The sequence below is a fragment of the Silene latifolia genome, chromosome 3, assembly GCF_048544455.1.
Source record: "Silene latifolia isolate original U9 population chromosome 3, ASM4854445v1, whole genome shotgun sequence".
Lineage (NCBI taxonomy): Eukaryota > Viridiplantae > Streptophyta > Magnoliopsida > Caryophyllales > Caryophyllaceae > Silene > Silene latifolia.
The window spans coordinates 115994133-116010304 of NC_133528.1; the positions used below are offsets into that span (position 1 = coordinate 115994133).

Genomic DNA, 16172 nt, shown 5'->3' on the forward strand with positions numbered 1-16172 from the left:
ACAAACAAGAGCCAAAATGAAGAATTGAAAACTCGATTTCACAAGGGTCAACTTCAAACGAGTATATCTCGAGTTCTAGAGCTCGTATCGACGCAAGGCTAATTGGAGGTGAAAGCTTGTGATCTTATCTTTCCAACGGTAGGTTACACGCCTCATTTGTTAAAAAAACGAGGGAGATATGGTCTTCGAAAGATGCTGCTGTCAGTCTAAATATCGCAACTCTAATTCCGTGTTTTGGGCTTTCTTGAGGGACTTAACCTAGATTATCGTGTCTCCCTATATATATCTAGAATTTTGAGATCTAAAAACTCTCCGCTCTTATCTAAAGATCCATGTTTTAATCCTTAAGCTTTAATAATCGGAGTTACTTTTTCACATACGCATTTTACTCTTTCACATACATTTTTTCATAAAATTTCCATATTCTACCCTTTTTCCTAAACATAAACAAAACAACTCTTATATATATATATATATATATATATATATATGCCTCTTTGCCCTAATATTGAATCTAATTACTCAAAAAACTTAAACAATTGATTCTAATTCTCCAATTAATGAAGTAATGTTGTTTATTAGCGGATTATTAATACGTTTTGTTTAGGAATTATTAGTTGTAATGTTTTCTGAAATTATATTAGGGCAAAGATTTTTTGTTTATGGGTGGTTGATGGCACGGTGGTCGGAGTCGGGTTGCGGGAATGAAGTGGTGGTCGGCGTTGAGTTGCGTGTTTGAAGGGTGGTCGTCGTCGGATATTATGTACTCCCTCTGTCCCGGTCATTTGTTGTCCTTTTTCATTTTTGGGTGTCTCGGTCATTTGTTGTCCTTTCTATTTTAAGAATGAACTTGATGAGTAATTTGATCATTCTTATTCAATTTGTTCCACTTGTCATTTAGCTATTGGTCCTCTCCTCTTTCCTTGGTCTTTGTGCCAAAACCAAAGGACAACAAATGACCGGGACGGAGGGAGTATTAGTTTTAATGTGGTCTGAAATTAGAGGTTTAATGACAATATTATTAGGGTTTATGGGTGGTGGATGGCACGGTGGTCGGCGTCGGGTTGCGAGTATGAAGGGGTGGTAGGCGTCGGGTTGCGGGTTTGAAGGGGTGGTTGGCGTCGGGTATGAAGGGGTGGTCGACATCGGGTATGAATGGGTTGTCGACGTTGGGTTTGTGGGATGGAAAAGGTGTTGAACGGAGGTCTGGCGTCGGATATGAGGGCTGGGGTTGTCGCCGTCGGGTTTGTCGGATGTATTTGGCTGGGATAGGGGTTGTGAACGGAGGTCAGCTGGTGGACGGCGTCGGGTTAACGTTGTTCTGTGCAATGGCTGTGTTGTTGTTTTGTTTTGATTTTTCCTTTTTTTTTTTTAATATTAATTATTAAATTATAATAATTACTTTGGTTTTCGTAGGTTTTAGTTTATTTCCTTATTCTTTGATTAATTTAATTTAATTTCTTTTTTTGTTAATTTAATTCCCTTTTTTTTGAAATTGTAGGGTGATGACTATTTTGAAGAATTTCCCGACAACATGGTTGACACTTCATACATTTTTACCGGTTATTCATTCAATAGCTGTGAAGAATTGATATCGGAAACTAAGAGAATTGGACTTTTACACGATATTCATATACGTTTATATACATATTTTGACGATCGTGGTTTTGGGGAACAGTGGCTTTGGCGTGACCGATCTAGACCATATCAGTACTGATCGGATATAAACGCTCCATCTAGCAAATACTTAATCGGCAAAAAAAATGTCTACGTTCTTTTAGATTGAAAGGTATTGCACAGTCTGACAGTACTTGGAAGTTATTTGTTCATAATAGGGTTCATAATCACAAGCTTATTGAAAAGGATGAAATTTTGAATGACAAAGTGAAAGAAATTATTTTGAGAATGACTGCAAGTCAAATTCCGGTGGCTAATATATTGATTGAATTGGCTAATCAAAATTATAAAGTTCCGAAAAAACAAGTATACAATGTACGAGCCAGAGAGAACACAAAGGTGAAAGAAAATCGCACGTCATCAGAACAATTACTGAATTCTGCTCGTGATTATGGATATCTACATTTTCATCAAACGATTTCCGGGAAGAAAAAAGGTACACGTGAGCTAACTGATGTCTTATTTGCTCATCCAGTTCAATAATTCTACTTAAATATTATCCCTTGTCCTTCTTGCGGATTGTACATACCAGACGAACAAGTATAAGATGCTTTTATTGGAAATTATTGATGTTACACCAGTAAATAAGAATTTTTTTGTATTTTATGGATTCATGGAAAATGAGAGGGAGACGGCTTATGTTGGGTTCCTTAAATTGATGATAACATGCCCATTTGATTTGTGTTATCTTAGTTTACCTTTTCAGGCTTAATGATTAAATCAAGCATGGATTAAGAAGTGTTGAAGTTGTTAATCATCCCTTTGTATTGAGTCTTAAGTGTCATCTAATGTACAAGTGAGAAAGTAGAGTATCCTAGAGTAACAGAAACAGTCAAGACGACTGTTACTTTTACAAAGTAACAACTGCCTGGACTGTTGCCTAAATTCGTAACACTTGAATTCTTTTTATCCTTTTATCTTTCAAAAGCCTTTTCGTGTCTCTTATTTTTTGAAAGATAAACTTCAGATTTTTATTAGGATTTGGCCTTCAATAAAGAGTGGTTTGAATAATTATCATTTTCAAAATGTTTCCTCTTTGTGCAAATTTGACCCTTTGGTCTTTTAGAAAACAAGAAATGTTTTTTGCCATATTTGTGTAAACTTGTCATCATGTGACTTGTTTTTCCCTCTTTGTTTTCTGAATTTGCATGAGTTTTTATGGATAACTTTCAAACACTCTTTCTTTATTCTTGCCTTTGCAAAAGAACCTTCTTTGGTGCAAGTATTGGGTGTGTGGACAACGCCCTCGGGAACTGCGTCCGCGGGATCCACACTAGGCATAATCGACTCGAGGTTCTTTCGAATCGAATTAAGACAAATTAGAGTCGCCACCAAGTTTTTTGGGAACTTGGAACCGTTCAAGTCAACTTTACACCTTTCATCGAAAAGCGTAAAGCCAATCGACTACGAGTGATTAAAGATAAAGACTTGTACCCTATATCACTCGATTTGAATGACTCTCGTAATCCAATGGTATTTAGACGGATCCACAAACCATAGATCTTGAGTAAGGGGTGAGGGTACGTGTTAGGAAGCCCATAAGGACACCTAACCCCGCCCGTCAATAACGGCCTCTACTAAGTCAAGTGTCGGATTTCAAACAAGGTCATAGCTACTACGATATATGATATGCAAACATCGTTTTCAAAACCCTAACATGTGAAGTTTCTATGTTGATTTAGATGCAACTAAACTAACTTTGTCAAAGTTGTAATTTAGCATGTGGGTTGATTGATCTAACAACATACAAAACAAAGCAAACAAGGCTTAGGGGGAATGGGGGAGCCGTTGGGATCTATCCTATTACAACCCAGGCATTTCATGCCGACACAACGATAAATTAAAGATACAACTCGATCTAAAATACAACGCTACACACACGACGCAATACACGGCCATTCGGCCTAGAAAAACGTGCACAAAGGGGTGGCCCACGGCTTACATGACTCACGGCCTTGGGTCACTCCTCGTAATGTGTGCTTTCACTTAATCTCATCGAATTAGACATAAGGCCACGCACCAAAGCATGCATTAGCATAAACCGGGCCATGTTGCTTTAAACAACATGCGATTTACTACGCTCTTACATGCATTGGGGCACAACCATCTAACCAAACAAGACTAAGGTTTTGAAAGAGGTTTTGACTCGATAAAAGAAAGCTAACTCGAAAATTACAACTCGATAACAAACGATAAATTACAAGCGACAAAACAAATAAAGAACGAACGTGGTAAAACAAACGAAACAAGAAAAACCAAAGGACACGGCCAAGCCTCACGGCCTAAAGCCACGTCCAACCCTAGGTCCTAGGTTAGGTTCATTAGTTAGATCGATTGATTGCGAAACAAGTTCGAAAGCGGGCTAGAAAACAAGTTAGAAACGACGTTGATCGATTTGAAAAGATACCATGCAAACGCGCATTCTACACGGCCTAAAGGGGTCCAATTAGGTCAAGTTTGCTAATTAATTTAACTCATCGAGTGTTAATAAGAAGGTGCTAATCACGCACTCTTATACTAGCGAGAAATTAGGTGAAAGAGAGAGAGATGCATTCAATTAAGTTACAGAATTGTTAATCGGTTTTTAAAGCTATGTCGATGTACCCTAATGTGTCTAATTAGGTTATCAAATTGATCTAATGTCATCTAAATGAGTTATATGTTAACAATCAGAGGTCATACTAACATGTGGCGGGTCCTAAGGTGGGTCGAATCACACGAAACAAAAGAGGGGTCAAAAGCGAAGAGCGAAGTTAGAACTCGTTTTATTAATGCCCTACCTTGAACACGAGGATATGTAAATGAGACGGGGGTGTACGACCGACTGATGTAGCGGTTTATTTCCCATCTCAAGTCAACGCGGGTGTTCATGGTGGTACTTTAACTCATACTCGGACTAAACTAGTTTCATAGTTAATTAAAACGATAAATAAAAACGATAAACGAAATAAAACGAAACAATAAAAAAAACAAACATAAAAAAACGAAATAAAAGGGAGAAAGAGGAGGATTTGATGCACCCTCAACCTACATGTATCGTTGACACCGTCTTGGGTCGTAATCGATGGTAGATTTTATCTCGAGTGGCCGTCGTCGACGAAGAAACAAAGTAAACAACGCATTTTTATCGAATCTGGACAGCAACTTTCAAACAGCGATTTCTCTCTCGTTTCACGATGAAAATTCGATTTAAAAGATGTTTTGAAAACTAGAAAGAGAGGAGAACAGAGATCTTAAAACAATCCCTGCTCGTTTTGAGTTATAGGGCACGAAAAATGAGCACAAACAGAACTGGACAGACAGGAAAAACCGCGAAAACAGAGTGTATAACACTCTGTTTTTCGAGGGAATTAGTGTACTCTCAAGGGCAATTTGGCTCGTAAATCTTTGTCTAATGTGTAGATGGATGTTGTATGGTTAATTTGGAATAAGAAACTCGAATTTTGATGGAGGTTTGAAGGGAGAACGAAGGGTTTCAAAGAGGAAACACAAACTGATTCTCAGTTTGTAAGTCGGTTTTGTCGAGGGTTTTTGGGAGGCAATTAGGGTTTGTTTCTGGGGTTTAAAGCTTGTGAGTGACGGTAGGATGTGTGGAGAACTTCGAGGAATGAATGTATGGTGAAGGGGGGGTATTTATAGAGGGTTAAAGTAGGGTAAAAGAGGGGAGAGGCAGACGGGCTCATTCACGCATAGCTACTGTCCAGCAGCTTTTGTGAGGGTTTTAGAGGGGTTTTCTTGGTGGTTAAGCTAAGGTAATATGGTTAGGATACTAGGGTATGGGTTTTGCAGGTGTTTGGAGCGGGTTTTGGACTCGGGTTTGAGCTGAACGAAAACAGGGGGCTGTTTGTGTCGTGTTGTTTGGGGCCTGTTTTGGAGTGTTGGAGACGGGTTCTGTGGAGGAGTTGGGCTATGTTGGGGGGCTTGGGACGAGATTTGGGATGTGGATAAGGGGGTTCGAACTGGGGTTGGATGGGTAGAAGCCTAGGTTGGTTAGTGTACTCGAGATTCGTGCCAACTCGTAAAGAAAACGGGCTCAAAAACCGAGCTATAATCGAGCTCCAAAACGCGTGTTTAAAACGAGTTTTTTTCGATTTTTGAATCGATTTTTCAAATCAAATAACACATTAAAATAAATGATTTTTCAAATCAAATACACTCATAAAAATGATTTTTCAAATCAAATATTTATTTTATTTTCAATAAAATAAACTTGAGAAAATAAATTCAAAATAAAAATAAAATGAATTCACCTTAAAAAAGCTTTAATTTAAATATCATTTAAATTAATAAAATACTCCGTCGACAATGCTCATTCTACATCGCAAAACGAACCCAAATAGTGACAATGACAACTAATAAATACATGTGTCCTATCATCATCGGGTGTTTGTCGGGTTCTCTATAAATTCCAATATCGACGGATACGGGTATCTATAGAGCCCCCACTTTGACTGAGGCTTGGACAAGGCGAAAGTCAAAGTATACCCCAGTCCCTCTCGACCGAGGATTCTTTGGTCGTTTATAGTCCATTAGACTTGCGTATATAAGCTCGCCAGCCATAAGAAGAGATCATACCTGAAACTTCGTCGGGGATTAACTCTTGCTTCTGTTGCGTCAAATTGTCATCGTTGGTCATCGACCCATAAATTGCATATATGGTGGATTGAGCCTTATCCTTAGGCGCCTACGTATCCGTTTTTGACGGAATCAAACCCGCGTCGTAGTTTGGCAACTGCTGACACATGCCCAAAGTTTATCATCTGCTGGCGTTTGTCCAAAACTCATCATCTGCTGACATTTGCCCAAAATTTATCATCTGCTGGCACTTGTCCGAATGGGACGGGACTTTCCAAGGAGGTTGCCGCCGCTTTCATCATTTGCTTTCAGCTACGGAATTCTTCCATTTCATACTCTTTTATTGAATTGAATTCTGAGTGGATGTCATCCGTTTCATCTTGATAATGGTCTCTGAAGCCAATGGCTTCAGAGCCCCCAGTTTGCAATGGCTCTAAAGTCGAAGACTTTAGAGCCCCCAGTGGAAGCATATCCTGCTACATTTGAAACACAAAAACGTACTAGCAATAATCATCACATAAGCACATTTGGATCATCGATCCTAAAATTAGATCATTTGAACGATTGGGTCATCGACCCGAAAATTGAATTTGAAAATTTTGAATAATTGGGCCATCGACCCGAATTTTGAATTTGACATCACTTGGAATGTTGGGTCATCGACCCGAAATTTGAGTTTGAAAGACTGGGTCATCGACCCGAAATTTGAACATGTTGAAAATTTTGAATAATTGGGCTATCGACCCAAATTTTGAATTTGAAATGAATCACTTGGATGTTGGGTCATCGACCCAAAATTTGATTTTGAACTTTAAGATTTGAACCTTGACTTGAAATGTACCACTACTTGGATCATCTATCCCATAATTCGCAAAAAGTTTTTGAAATTTCGGAATTCTGAAATCTTTGGCATTTTAAAATCGAACCTTGATGGGTGAGCAGGAAATACGACTCAGACACTCTGTATGACTCGTAAACAACGTGGGCGTAGCCCGCTACCGTAAAACAAAAAGGAAAATAAAACCGCAAGTGTGCACGGGTTTTAATTCAAATATTGACTTGCTGGGGATAGAAAGGTAAATTGGCCATTCCGACGCCAAAAGATGACAAATGGGAATCACAAGGTCGTCGGACTTGGGACGAAGATTTCGTATGGCATGAGCGTGCTCCCGAGGGCACATGGGAATCAAGATCACTTGGCATTGACAAGGTGGATTAAAATCACAGAGCAACAATGTTAGCCTCGCCTAGACACTAAACACAGACTGATTTTATGAGAACAGTTGGACGTCACACATCACTCTTGTTGGGAACATTCTGCCACTCTTCTCCTCGCCTCCTTTCTTTTCAGCGAGTATTCATCATTTCTTGCCACCACCTTCTTTCTTTTCAGCGGGCTTTTACTATTTTTCTTCCACGCCTTCTTTCTTTTCAGCGGGTTTTTCATATTTTTCTTCCACGCCTTCTTTCTTTTCAGCGGGTTTTTCACATTTTCTGTTCCCAACACAAACCCACATCTATGTGACTCAGCATCTTTGCCTAAACCATTAGATAAAGCTCAGTCCGAGACTTGACACTACTTATCTGAACCTATATCCTTATCCTAGCCTACATCGAGTACTAAGACCAACTCAAACAAAGGTGGCTTCATTTGGACTTGGTTAAGACCCGTAATAAACCGACAAGATGACAACTTGGTTGATGAGTGGATTGAATCCCTTATTCTGAAGGACTGCCTACGTATTCGCGTGGAGCGAAATCAAATCCGACGTAGTTCGATCATGGTGCATAAACATGGCATTTTTATTGTGTGTACACACACGAAGGTTTCACCTAAGGTATCATGTCATATCCCATTCTAGCCTGTAAAGTACCGTTAAATCCCGTGTTTGGGGTTAGGTGTAAAAGGCTTGGATCTTTAGGGATGTGGAGCTTGGTAATAACAAGTTGGAATGGTTAACCATCATTCTGAAGGTTTGTTTTGTGGTGCTAAGGCCAAGGGCTATGGCTGCTGATGTGGTTGGAATGGGTGTCTCGGGTTTGATGAACCACGAGTGCAAATGGGTTGAAAAATGATGTGGGTTCAAATTTCCATGTCTGGACCCTAAAGGTTGGGTGTAACAACACAAGCGGAATAATTCTCAAAATTCCCGACTATCCCTTTGTAACTGTCTCAGGAAGGACTTAGAGGGTAAAGAGGTCACTACTTACGCTTTTGGGCTTCGCCCATTGAACTTCAACTATGGGTACTTGACTTGACTTCTGGCCTCTGTAACTTCGACATTCAACCAAAAGCATTCTGCAATAACTTCAACATCTTTTTTTCTTTTTTTCTTTTTTTCTTTTTTTCTTTTTCTTTCATCACTTTTCTTTTTTCATTTTTCTTTTCTTTCATCCTTTTTTTTCATCTTTTTATCTTTTCATTCTTTTTCATCTTTTTTCTCTCTTTGAAAATGATCTTCTATTCATTCTCTTAGTCATAAATGGATACACCTTGAAAACTGGGCTTCGCCAACTAAATTGGGTTAGAACTAACAATTCCTTGTTAGAATGGGTTGGTCTCTTCTCTCTTTGAGAGGGGATGATTCTGTTGGGGAAAAGGCTTGCCTTCCATCATCGATAGGGGAAACAAGGAGCTAGTCCGGGTTCGTCATAGAATCATCTAAAAGCTTTTCTTGAGCATTGGTTCTGATGGAGGTTTTCTACCGCCAGACATGGAATAGGTAAAGGAATCAAACACGGGATCCTGGTGTACCTTCCATTTTGAAACAGGACATATTTCTACCCCAGGGATGCCTTTGAGTGTGTTGTGTATTTTATCATGCTTTTAGAATGATTGAGGATTGAAAACAAGACAAATTGGGAAACGAAACTGCAACCTTTTATTGGAATGGCAAAAGTTTAACAGACTCGAAAGAACGATTCCTAGGACACACCCTAGGTCATCGCGGAACAAACGACTCAACTTCAAGAAAAGAAAGTCCTAGACTCGACTCGACTAAGATAAGAAAACAGATCCCGACTCATAATTTTCAAATCTAGTTTTGAGCTTTTCCTTGTTCAGTTGTCAACTTAGATGCTCGGCTCTCGTCCTTGATCCCTGTGATGGTTTGCCTCCATCCCGAGGTAGTCCTCTGAGGATCTACACTAGTGATGGAGGTTGGTGAATCGAATTGTCTTTTATTAACTTCGTTAATGAGAGGAGTACATTCTAGAGCAAGACTCCCGACTTGAATTTCATTCTTCGGGTTTGGCAAGAATTCAAAGCAATCCACAAATATTTTCCCGATAAACACCCCTTTCAAGTGACATGGGCGGATAAGATGGGAATAATCGACATTGTCTTCGACAGAAACAAAGTTGGCGTGATCGCCAAATGGATTGGTGATGTTATTGGGTTTAACAGTTGGGATTGGGAGTGTTCCATTCTCGATCATATCTTGGATTTCGTGCTTCAGTCGATAGCACCTTTCAGTATCATGGCCTTTCCCTTGATGAAAGGCACAATAGGCATTTGGTTTGTACCATTTGCCTTGTTGTTCAGCGGAAGGGTCCGGAGTTGGACCAATAGGCTTCAGCTTTCCTTGGGCTATGAGCCTTTGGAGAGCGTATGTATAAGTGCATCCGATATCGGTGAATGCCCTAGGTGTTTGGCGCTGCGACTTCTTCGATTGCCCTTCTAAGAGATTGATGGCTTCATCAATATGGGTCGTTGCTGGGGCCTTGCCCTTAGACGATGAGGCCCCTTGGTACCCTTTCGGCTTTTCAGCCTCTGCCCTTATGACATCATCTTCTACCTTTATCCTGATTCTTATCAATTCTTTGAAAGAGCCAAAATTCTGGTATTTCAGAGCATTACGGTAAACAGGTCGTAGATTCTTTACGAACTTATCTACCATTTCAACTTCATCAGGCTTCTTGGCTAGTTTCATGCTTTCAGCGCGCCATCTTGCAAGGAATTTAGTAAAGCCTTCTTTGTCTTTCTGTGTCATCACCTCCAATGTTCTTATGTTGGTTTGAATCTCGACATTATCAGCATAGTGCTTGCAGAACTCCACCGTAATATCTTCGAAAGTGGGGAAGTTCTTAAGGTCAAGATTATAGAACCACGCCTTCGGGTGTTCATCCAGAGATTGGGCAAAAATTTCAGAGAGCATGTCAGCAGGTACTCCCTTCAGTGCTAAGTACCCTTTATAGGCCTTAACATGGTGGACTGGATCTTTGGTGCCCTTGAACTTTGGGATGTCAGTGAGTACCATGTTCGTGGGCAACTTATCCTGAACTGGGGCATAGGCCCTAGCATTTTCATAGTGGATGTTCTTCCCCTGGGAGAGTTTCAAACGGTCTTCAATGAACTTGAACCGTTTCTCCAGATCAGTCAGAGGTGGGGTGGATGAAGAGGAATCTTCACCCAGCTTAGATTCGATTGCATCCATTCGGGTCATCATGAGGTTCATGGCCTCCGTGAGTTTGTTAACAACATCTTCCATTGCTTGACGTCGGGTTTTTGGCGGCCTTTACTACAAGAAAACCCCGAACCGAGTCAATATTTAAAGTAAGAGCCCCTGCACACTTAAGGACACGACACCAACTTGACCCAAACAAAGACTCGACTTGAGACTGACTAACCAAAGGTTCGACTCACGGTTGGATTTAGACCTCAATTCATTTTAGACTCGACAAAACGACATGACTCAAACTGTCAGAGCTCGATTCTAAACTGGACTCGGTGTGACTAAACCCGTGATTGGACTAACATAGCCCATAGGTTCGGGTGAAACGCCCTAAATGGCCTAGCTTGGGCGTTTCTGTGGACTATCCTAGACCAATTGGTCGACCAACATGACTCAAAGCCCAAGAGGTGAGCTTGGGTGACCCAACAAGGTCGTGTTCTAGACTCTTAGAACGAAACACACCCGGCCTAACACGGCCATGACCCGGACACGACTTGACGTATTTCATACTTGGTTGAGGTTCGAGAGGCATTTTGGATTGATTTTGAAAAACGAAGGATTGATTTGAAAATGAGATTTGAAATGGGCAGCATGCCGGCTATAAAAGCTCATTTTGGCCGAAATTTCTAGTCCTATTTGGGCAGCATTCCGCGTTTTTAAAACCATGCTATTTTGAAAGTAAGTTGTTCAAAAGTTCGGTTTTGAAAAGGACATGGAAAATTTGAAAAGACTCGGAAAAAACACCTTGCACATTGTCATTCTCATGTTATAAGGATGTATGCTCCTAGACACCTCTAAGTCTCGGCAAGTCTTCTACAAGAAGGTCTATGCCCTCCCTCCTTTTGCGGTCTTATAGAGCAAGGGCCTTTAGGTAGAGTGCCTAGAAGAGCATCCCCACCATCAAGAACCACGCGAGGCGGAGCGGAAGCAAGCAATGTGCGAGTTCCTGGCATAGTGGGACGTCGCCCCCCACGCATCACAAAGAAACGCTGGGACGGCCCGGTAAAGTCCTTAAGGGTTTATGCATGAATCGTAGCACTATGAGTAATGTTTTACTTTCCAATACTTTCTTTTCAAGTTTCACCTCGGAGGAAAAGACCCTAGAAACAAAGTGTAACTAGTCCTCTTTTCCCCAGCGGAGTCGCCAAACTGTGGAATGTGGTTGTCGGTTGTGCTCAAGGCACATGGGGTATTAGTGAGTTCTAGTTTAGGTTCATTAGACATGTGCGACATCATGAGCAATGGTCAAATGGGGAAAATGCTTATCAAAGTGGAAAATGATGAATTGATTTCTGTGACAATAAAGACGGATCCTGAGGGTGGGTCGTCTAGTCAAGCTGATACGGGAAATTGGCGGGAAGTTGTTCAAGCCGTGGCTGAGTTAAGTGCTTGGGTTAAGCATGATGCTAGCCAAAAGGATTTGGCCATCTCGGCTCTTGCCTCCACCGTGGACCTGATCCGTGGTGAGGTGGACATCATCTCCACTCTCGTCTCAACAAAGGAACATGGTGATGATGCTCATGTTAATCAATTGGATGATGATCCTTTGGGTAGTGACTCGTATGGTGACCAAGCTTTCTCTCCTTAGCCTATCCTACCTATTTCAAATCCTTGACTTTTATCCTTGCCTTTTCATTTTGTCCCACCATGTTGTGCCCTCCTAAGACTATGTTTTTTTACTCGTTATTTTGATGCTGTGGTGTATATTAAACTTTATTTAGCCATGGTGAACTATGTTTTAACTTATGTTTAATCCGTATGTTTATGTTGACTTTGTTATCTTGTCACGGTTATATGTGTCTTTTTGTGTTTTCTTATGGTTGTTTGCACTCTAATGCCATTGACATCCCTATCCTTTTTTTTGATGATGTCAAGAGGGGGAAAAGGTAAACTCATGCTCTTAATCTCTTTGCATATTGATTAACTAATGTCTAGGCCTAACCTTCTTAGCTTTGAATCTTGTTTTGGGGCAATGTAAAATTGTCATGGTTAGTTTGATTCTATGGTGAAAATGTAAGCTTTCATTCCAACCAATACGAACAAAACGTATTACATCATTACTATGGGCATCCCCAAACAACACTTAACAAACAAAGCAACAAATGAAATCTATAACAGATTCCTATCCTGCAGCCAAATTTGATCTTTCCTGAGTAACGGTACATGAATTTTGCCACGAATTCTGCAACACATTGTCTTTTGAAGCTGCTGGACAAGTGCAGCAGGAACAGGTAACACTTGATTAACACGAGCATCATTCCTAGCCTGCCAGATAAGATACATTAAGCCAGCCACACAGGCTAGGACGACTCTCCACTGCAGCTTTGATCTTCTTTTCAACTGCACACACCATTGCCAAGTAAAGATGTCAGGCAGTCTAACTTTAAGCCAATCCTGCACCATGTTTTTGGCAATGCTACTGTAAGGACACTGCCAGTAAAGGTGAGCCATGTCCTCATCATGAATGGCACAGATGCAACAGCTACAATCAGTACAAATCCCCAGTTGGTGCAGCCTACATCTGGTTTGCAGTCTACCCAAGATTGAGAGCCACAGATGAAAGGAATGCTTAGGCACCATTGTAGAGTGCCAAAGCAACTTACTCCAAGGCATCTGAGATTGTTGACCAGTTAACCAAATATAACCCGCAGTAGGCGTGTAATTATCCTCACTATTTAACCATTTGCCCCCCACATAAGCAGGTAAGAACATATCCTTGAGCTTACAAATCCTTCGCCAAGCCCAGCTGGAATTAATGGTAGGCTGATAAGAGACCCAATCTCGCCCTTTCATATAAACATGATCAATCCATTGAATCCATAGATGATCAGATTTCTTTGCCATCCACCAAACATATTTACCCATTAGGGCATTATTCCAAGCCTCACACCTTCTCATGCCCAAGCCACCAGCCTCCTTAGAATTGCAGAGGAAATCCCAAGCCACCAGAGGAGTCCTAGAATAATTGTCAGAGGCACTCCAGAGATAATTCCTGCAAGCCCCTTCAATTCTCTGAATAACCGACTTAGGCAAGAGTAAAAAATAGAGGCCCAAGATCTTGGTGAAGAGAAAGCAAAGACAGATCGTACCAATGCCAATCTACCCGCATAAGAAAGCTTCCTAGCTCCAAATCCTTTGATTTTACTACTGATCTTATCAATCAACAAGCTACAATCAAGCTTCCCTAACCTCTTAGAACAAATAGGCACACCCAAATATCTAAATGGCAGGGTACCTTTACTACACAAAGATAAAGCCAGAATCTTGTCCATTACAGCAGGTGCCACTCCATTAAAGTATATATTAGACTTAGAAGCATTCATATGGAGCCCACTAGCCGCAGAAAAGGTTTTAAAAGCTCTAAGCAGGAGGAGAATAGAGCTAATGTCCCCTTTACAAAAAAGAAGTAAATCATCCGCGAACATAAGGTGGGTCAATCTTAGTCCCTTGCATAAAGGATGAAATCTAAAGTCACATTTATCCACCATCACTTTGAGAATTCTACTAAGGTACTCCATACAAAGAGTAAATAAAAGGGGGGAAAGTGGATCTCCCTGCCTCAGACCCCTCCTCCCTTTAAAGTACCCAGTATGGTGCCCATTCAGGATAATGGTAAAAGAGGGAGTAGAAACACACTCCATAATCCAGTTTTTCACCATAGTAGGGAATTTTAAAGCAGCCAGCATCTGCTCCACAAACGACCATTCAATTGAATCATAAGCTTTCTTTAGGTCAAGTTTGATTAAACATCTAGGTGAGACATGTTGTCTCCCATACTGTCTAACAAGATCTTGACATATGAGGACATTTTCCACAATTTGCCTGCCCTTAACAAAAGCCCCTTGAGTAGGACTAATAATAGAAGGCAACACCTCCCCTAACCTAGCACAAATGATTTTAGAGATGCACTTGTAGATAACATTGCAGCACGCAATGGGTCTAAACTCAAGTACAGAATTGGGAAGAGCAGTTTTAGGGATAAGAGTAAGAGTTGTAGCATTTAGCTGCTTGAGTAACTTACCAGACTGGAAAAAATCCAGCACAACCATGGTAACCTCCTGCCCCACAATTGGCCAAGCATCTTTAAAAAATTTACTAGAGTATCCATCAGGGCCAGGCGCCTTATCATGAGGGATACCCCAGATAGTACTCTTGATTTCATCAGCAGAGATAGGTTTGAAGCTTACCGCACAACACCTCATCAATCACGGGGCCACCATAATGTACAAGTGGGACAATGCACATCGGTGGTGACACCATTTGTACCCAACAAACCGACATAAAAGTCCAGAAAAGCCTGTTGGATATCATCAGTGCTCGTCTTTAAGCTGCCATTCATATCCAGGATTTGGAGAACTTTGTTCCTAGCCTGCCTCCCCTTTATACGACTATGAAAATAAGAAGAGTTTTCGTCCCCCTCCACAAGCCAACCAGCCTTTGCTTTCTGAGCTAGATAGCTATGCCTAGCTTCAGCTAATAGCTTGTAAGAGGCAGCAGCCTCCCTCTCCTCATCCATCAAATTCTTATTGTAAGGATCCAGCACCAATTTCCTCTGTAAATCCAACAAAAGAACAGAAGCAACCTCAGCACTGTTTTCAATATCAGAAAATAAAGATCTATTCAAAGCTTTCAGATCTTTCTTCAGCAGTTTCAATTTCCTAACCACCTTGAACATCTTAACCCCTTGAACATGAATGTTCCAACCTTGCTCCACAACCTGAAGGAATTCAGGGGCTGAACTCCACATATTGAAATACCTAAATACACCCTTCCCTCTCTGACTGCTTATAGTAGTATCAATCACACATGGCGTATGATCAAATTCACCCTCAGGCAGGAAATTAGCAATGGCATCAGGAAAAAGGAGGAGCCAATCATCATTAATGAAACATCTGTCCAGCCTACTGTATACTCTAGTGGAGCTTTCATGCTTATTGTTCCAAGTAAAAAAAGCTCCACTAGAACTCATCTCCAGCAAACCACAAAACTCCATACACATAATGAAGTCTTTAGTTTCAGCATCAGTCACACTACTGCCCAGTCTCTCATTAGGTCTCATAACATTATTGAAGTCACCACAAACTAACCAACCACACCTTATACTACTAGCAAACTCTTTAAGTCTAGCCCATAGAGGTAGCCTTTCCTCTATTTTATTGAAAGCATAAACCATAGTAATAAAAAACATCTTATTTGAACTCAATTCATGCACATAGATATGAATAAATTGAGGATCATACTTAATATCAAGAATTTGGAAAATACTGGGATTCCAAATGATCCAGACCCTACCTCCTTTATGGTAATTACTATTAGTGGTTACACACCACCCATCACAGATATTATTAGTAATATTATTAAGAGACTGAGGTTTAACCTTAGTCTCCAAGAGGCCAAACAACCCAACAGCTTGCTGATGTAAAAACCATTTCACATCTTTCTGCTTTGTCAGGCTATTTAGCCCCC

General features: G+C 40.7%; 1 protein-coding gene across 1 annotated transcript; it reads right to left on the reverse strand.

The window, feature by feature from the left end:
- Positions 1-14907: 14907 nt before the first annotated feature.
- LOC141649545 (uncharacterized) lies at positions 14908-15879 on the reverse strand. Its single transcript, XM_074458232.1, has one exon. The coding sequence runs from the start codon at positions 15877-15879 to the stop codon at positions 14908-14910; it is 972 nt and encodes a 323-aa protein (XP_074314333.1).
- Positions 15880-16172: the final 293 nt, after the last annotated feature.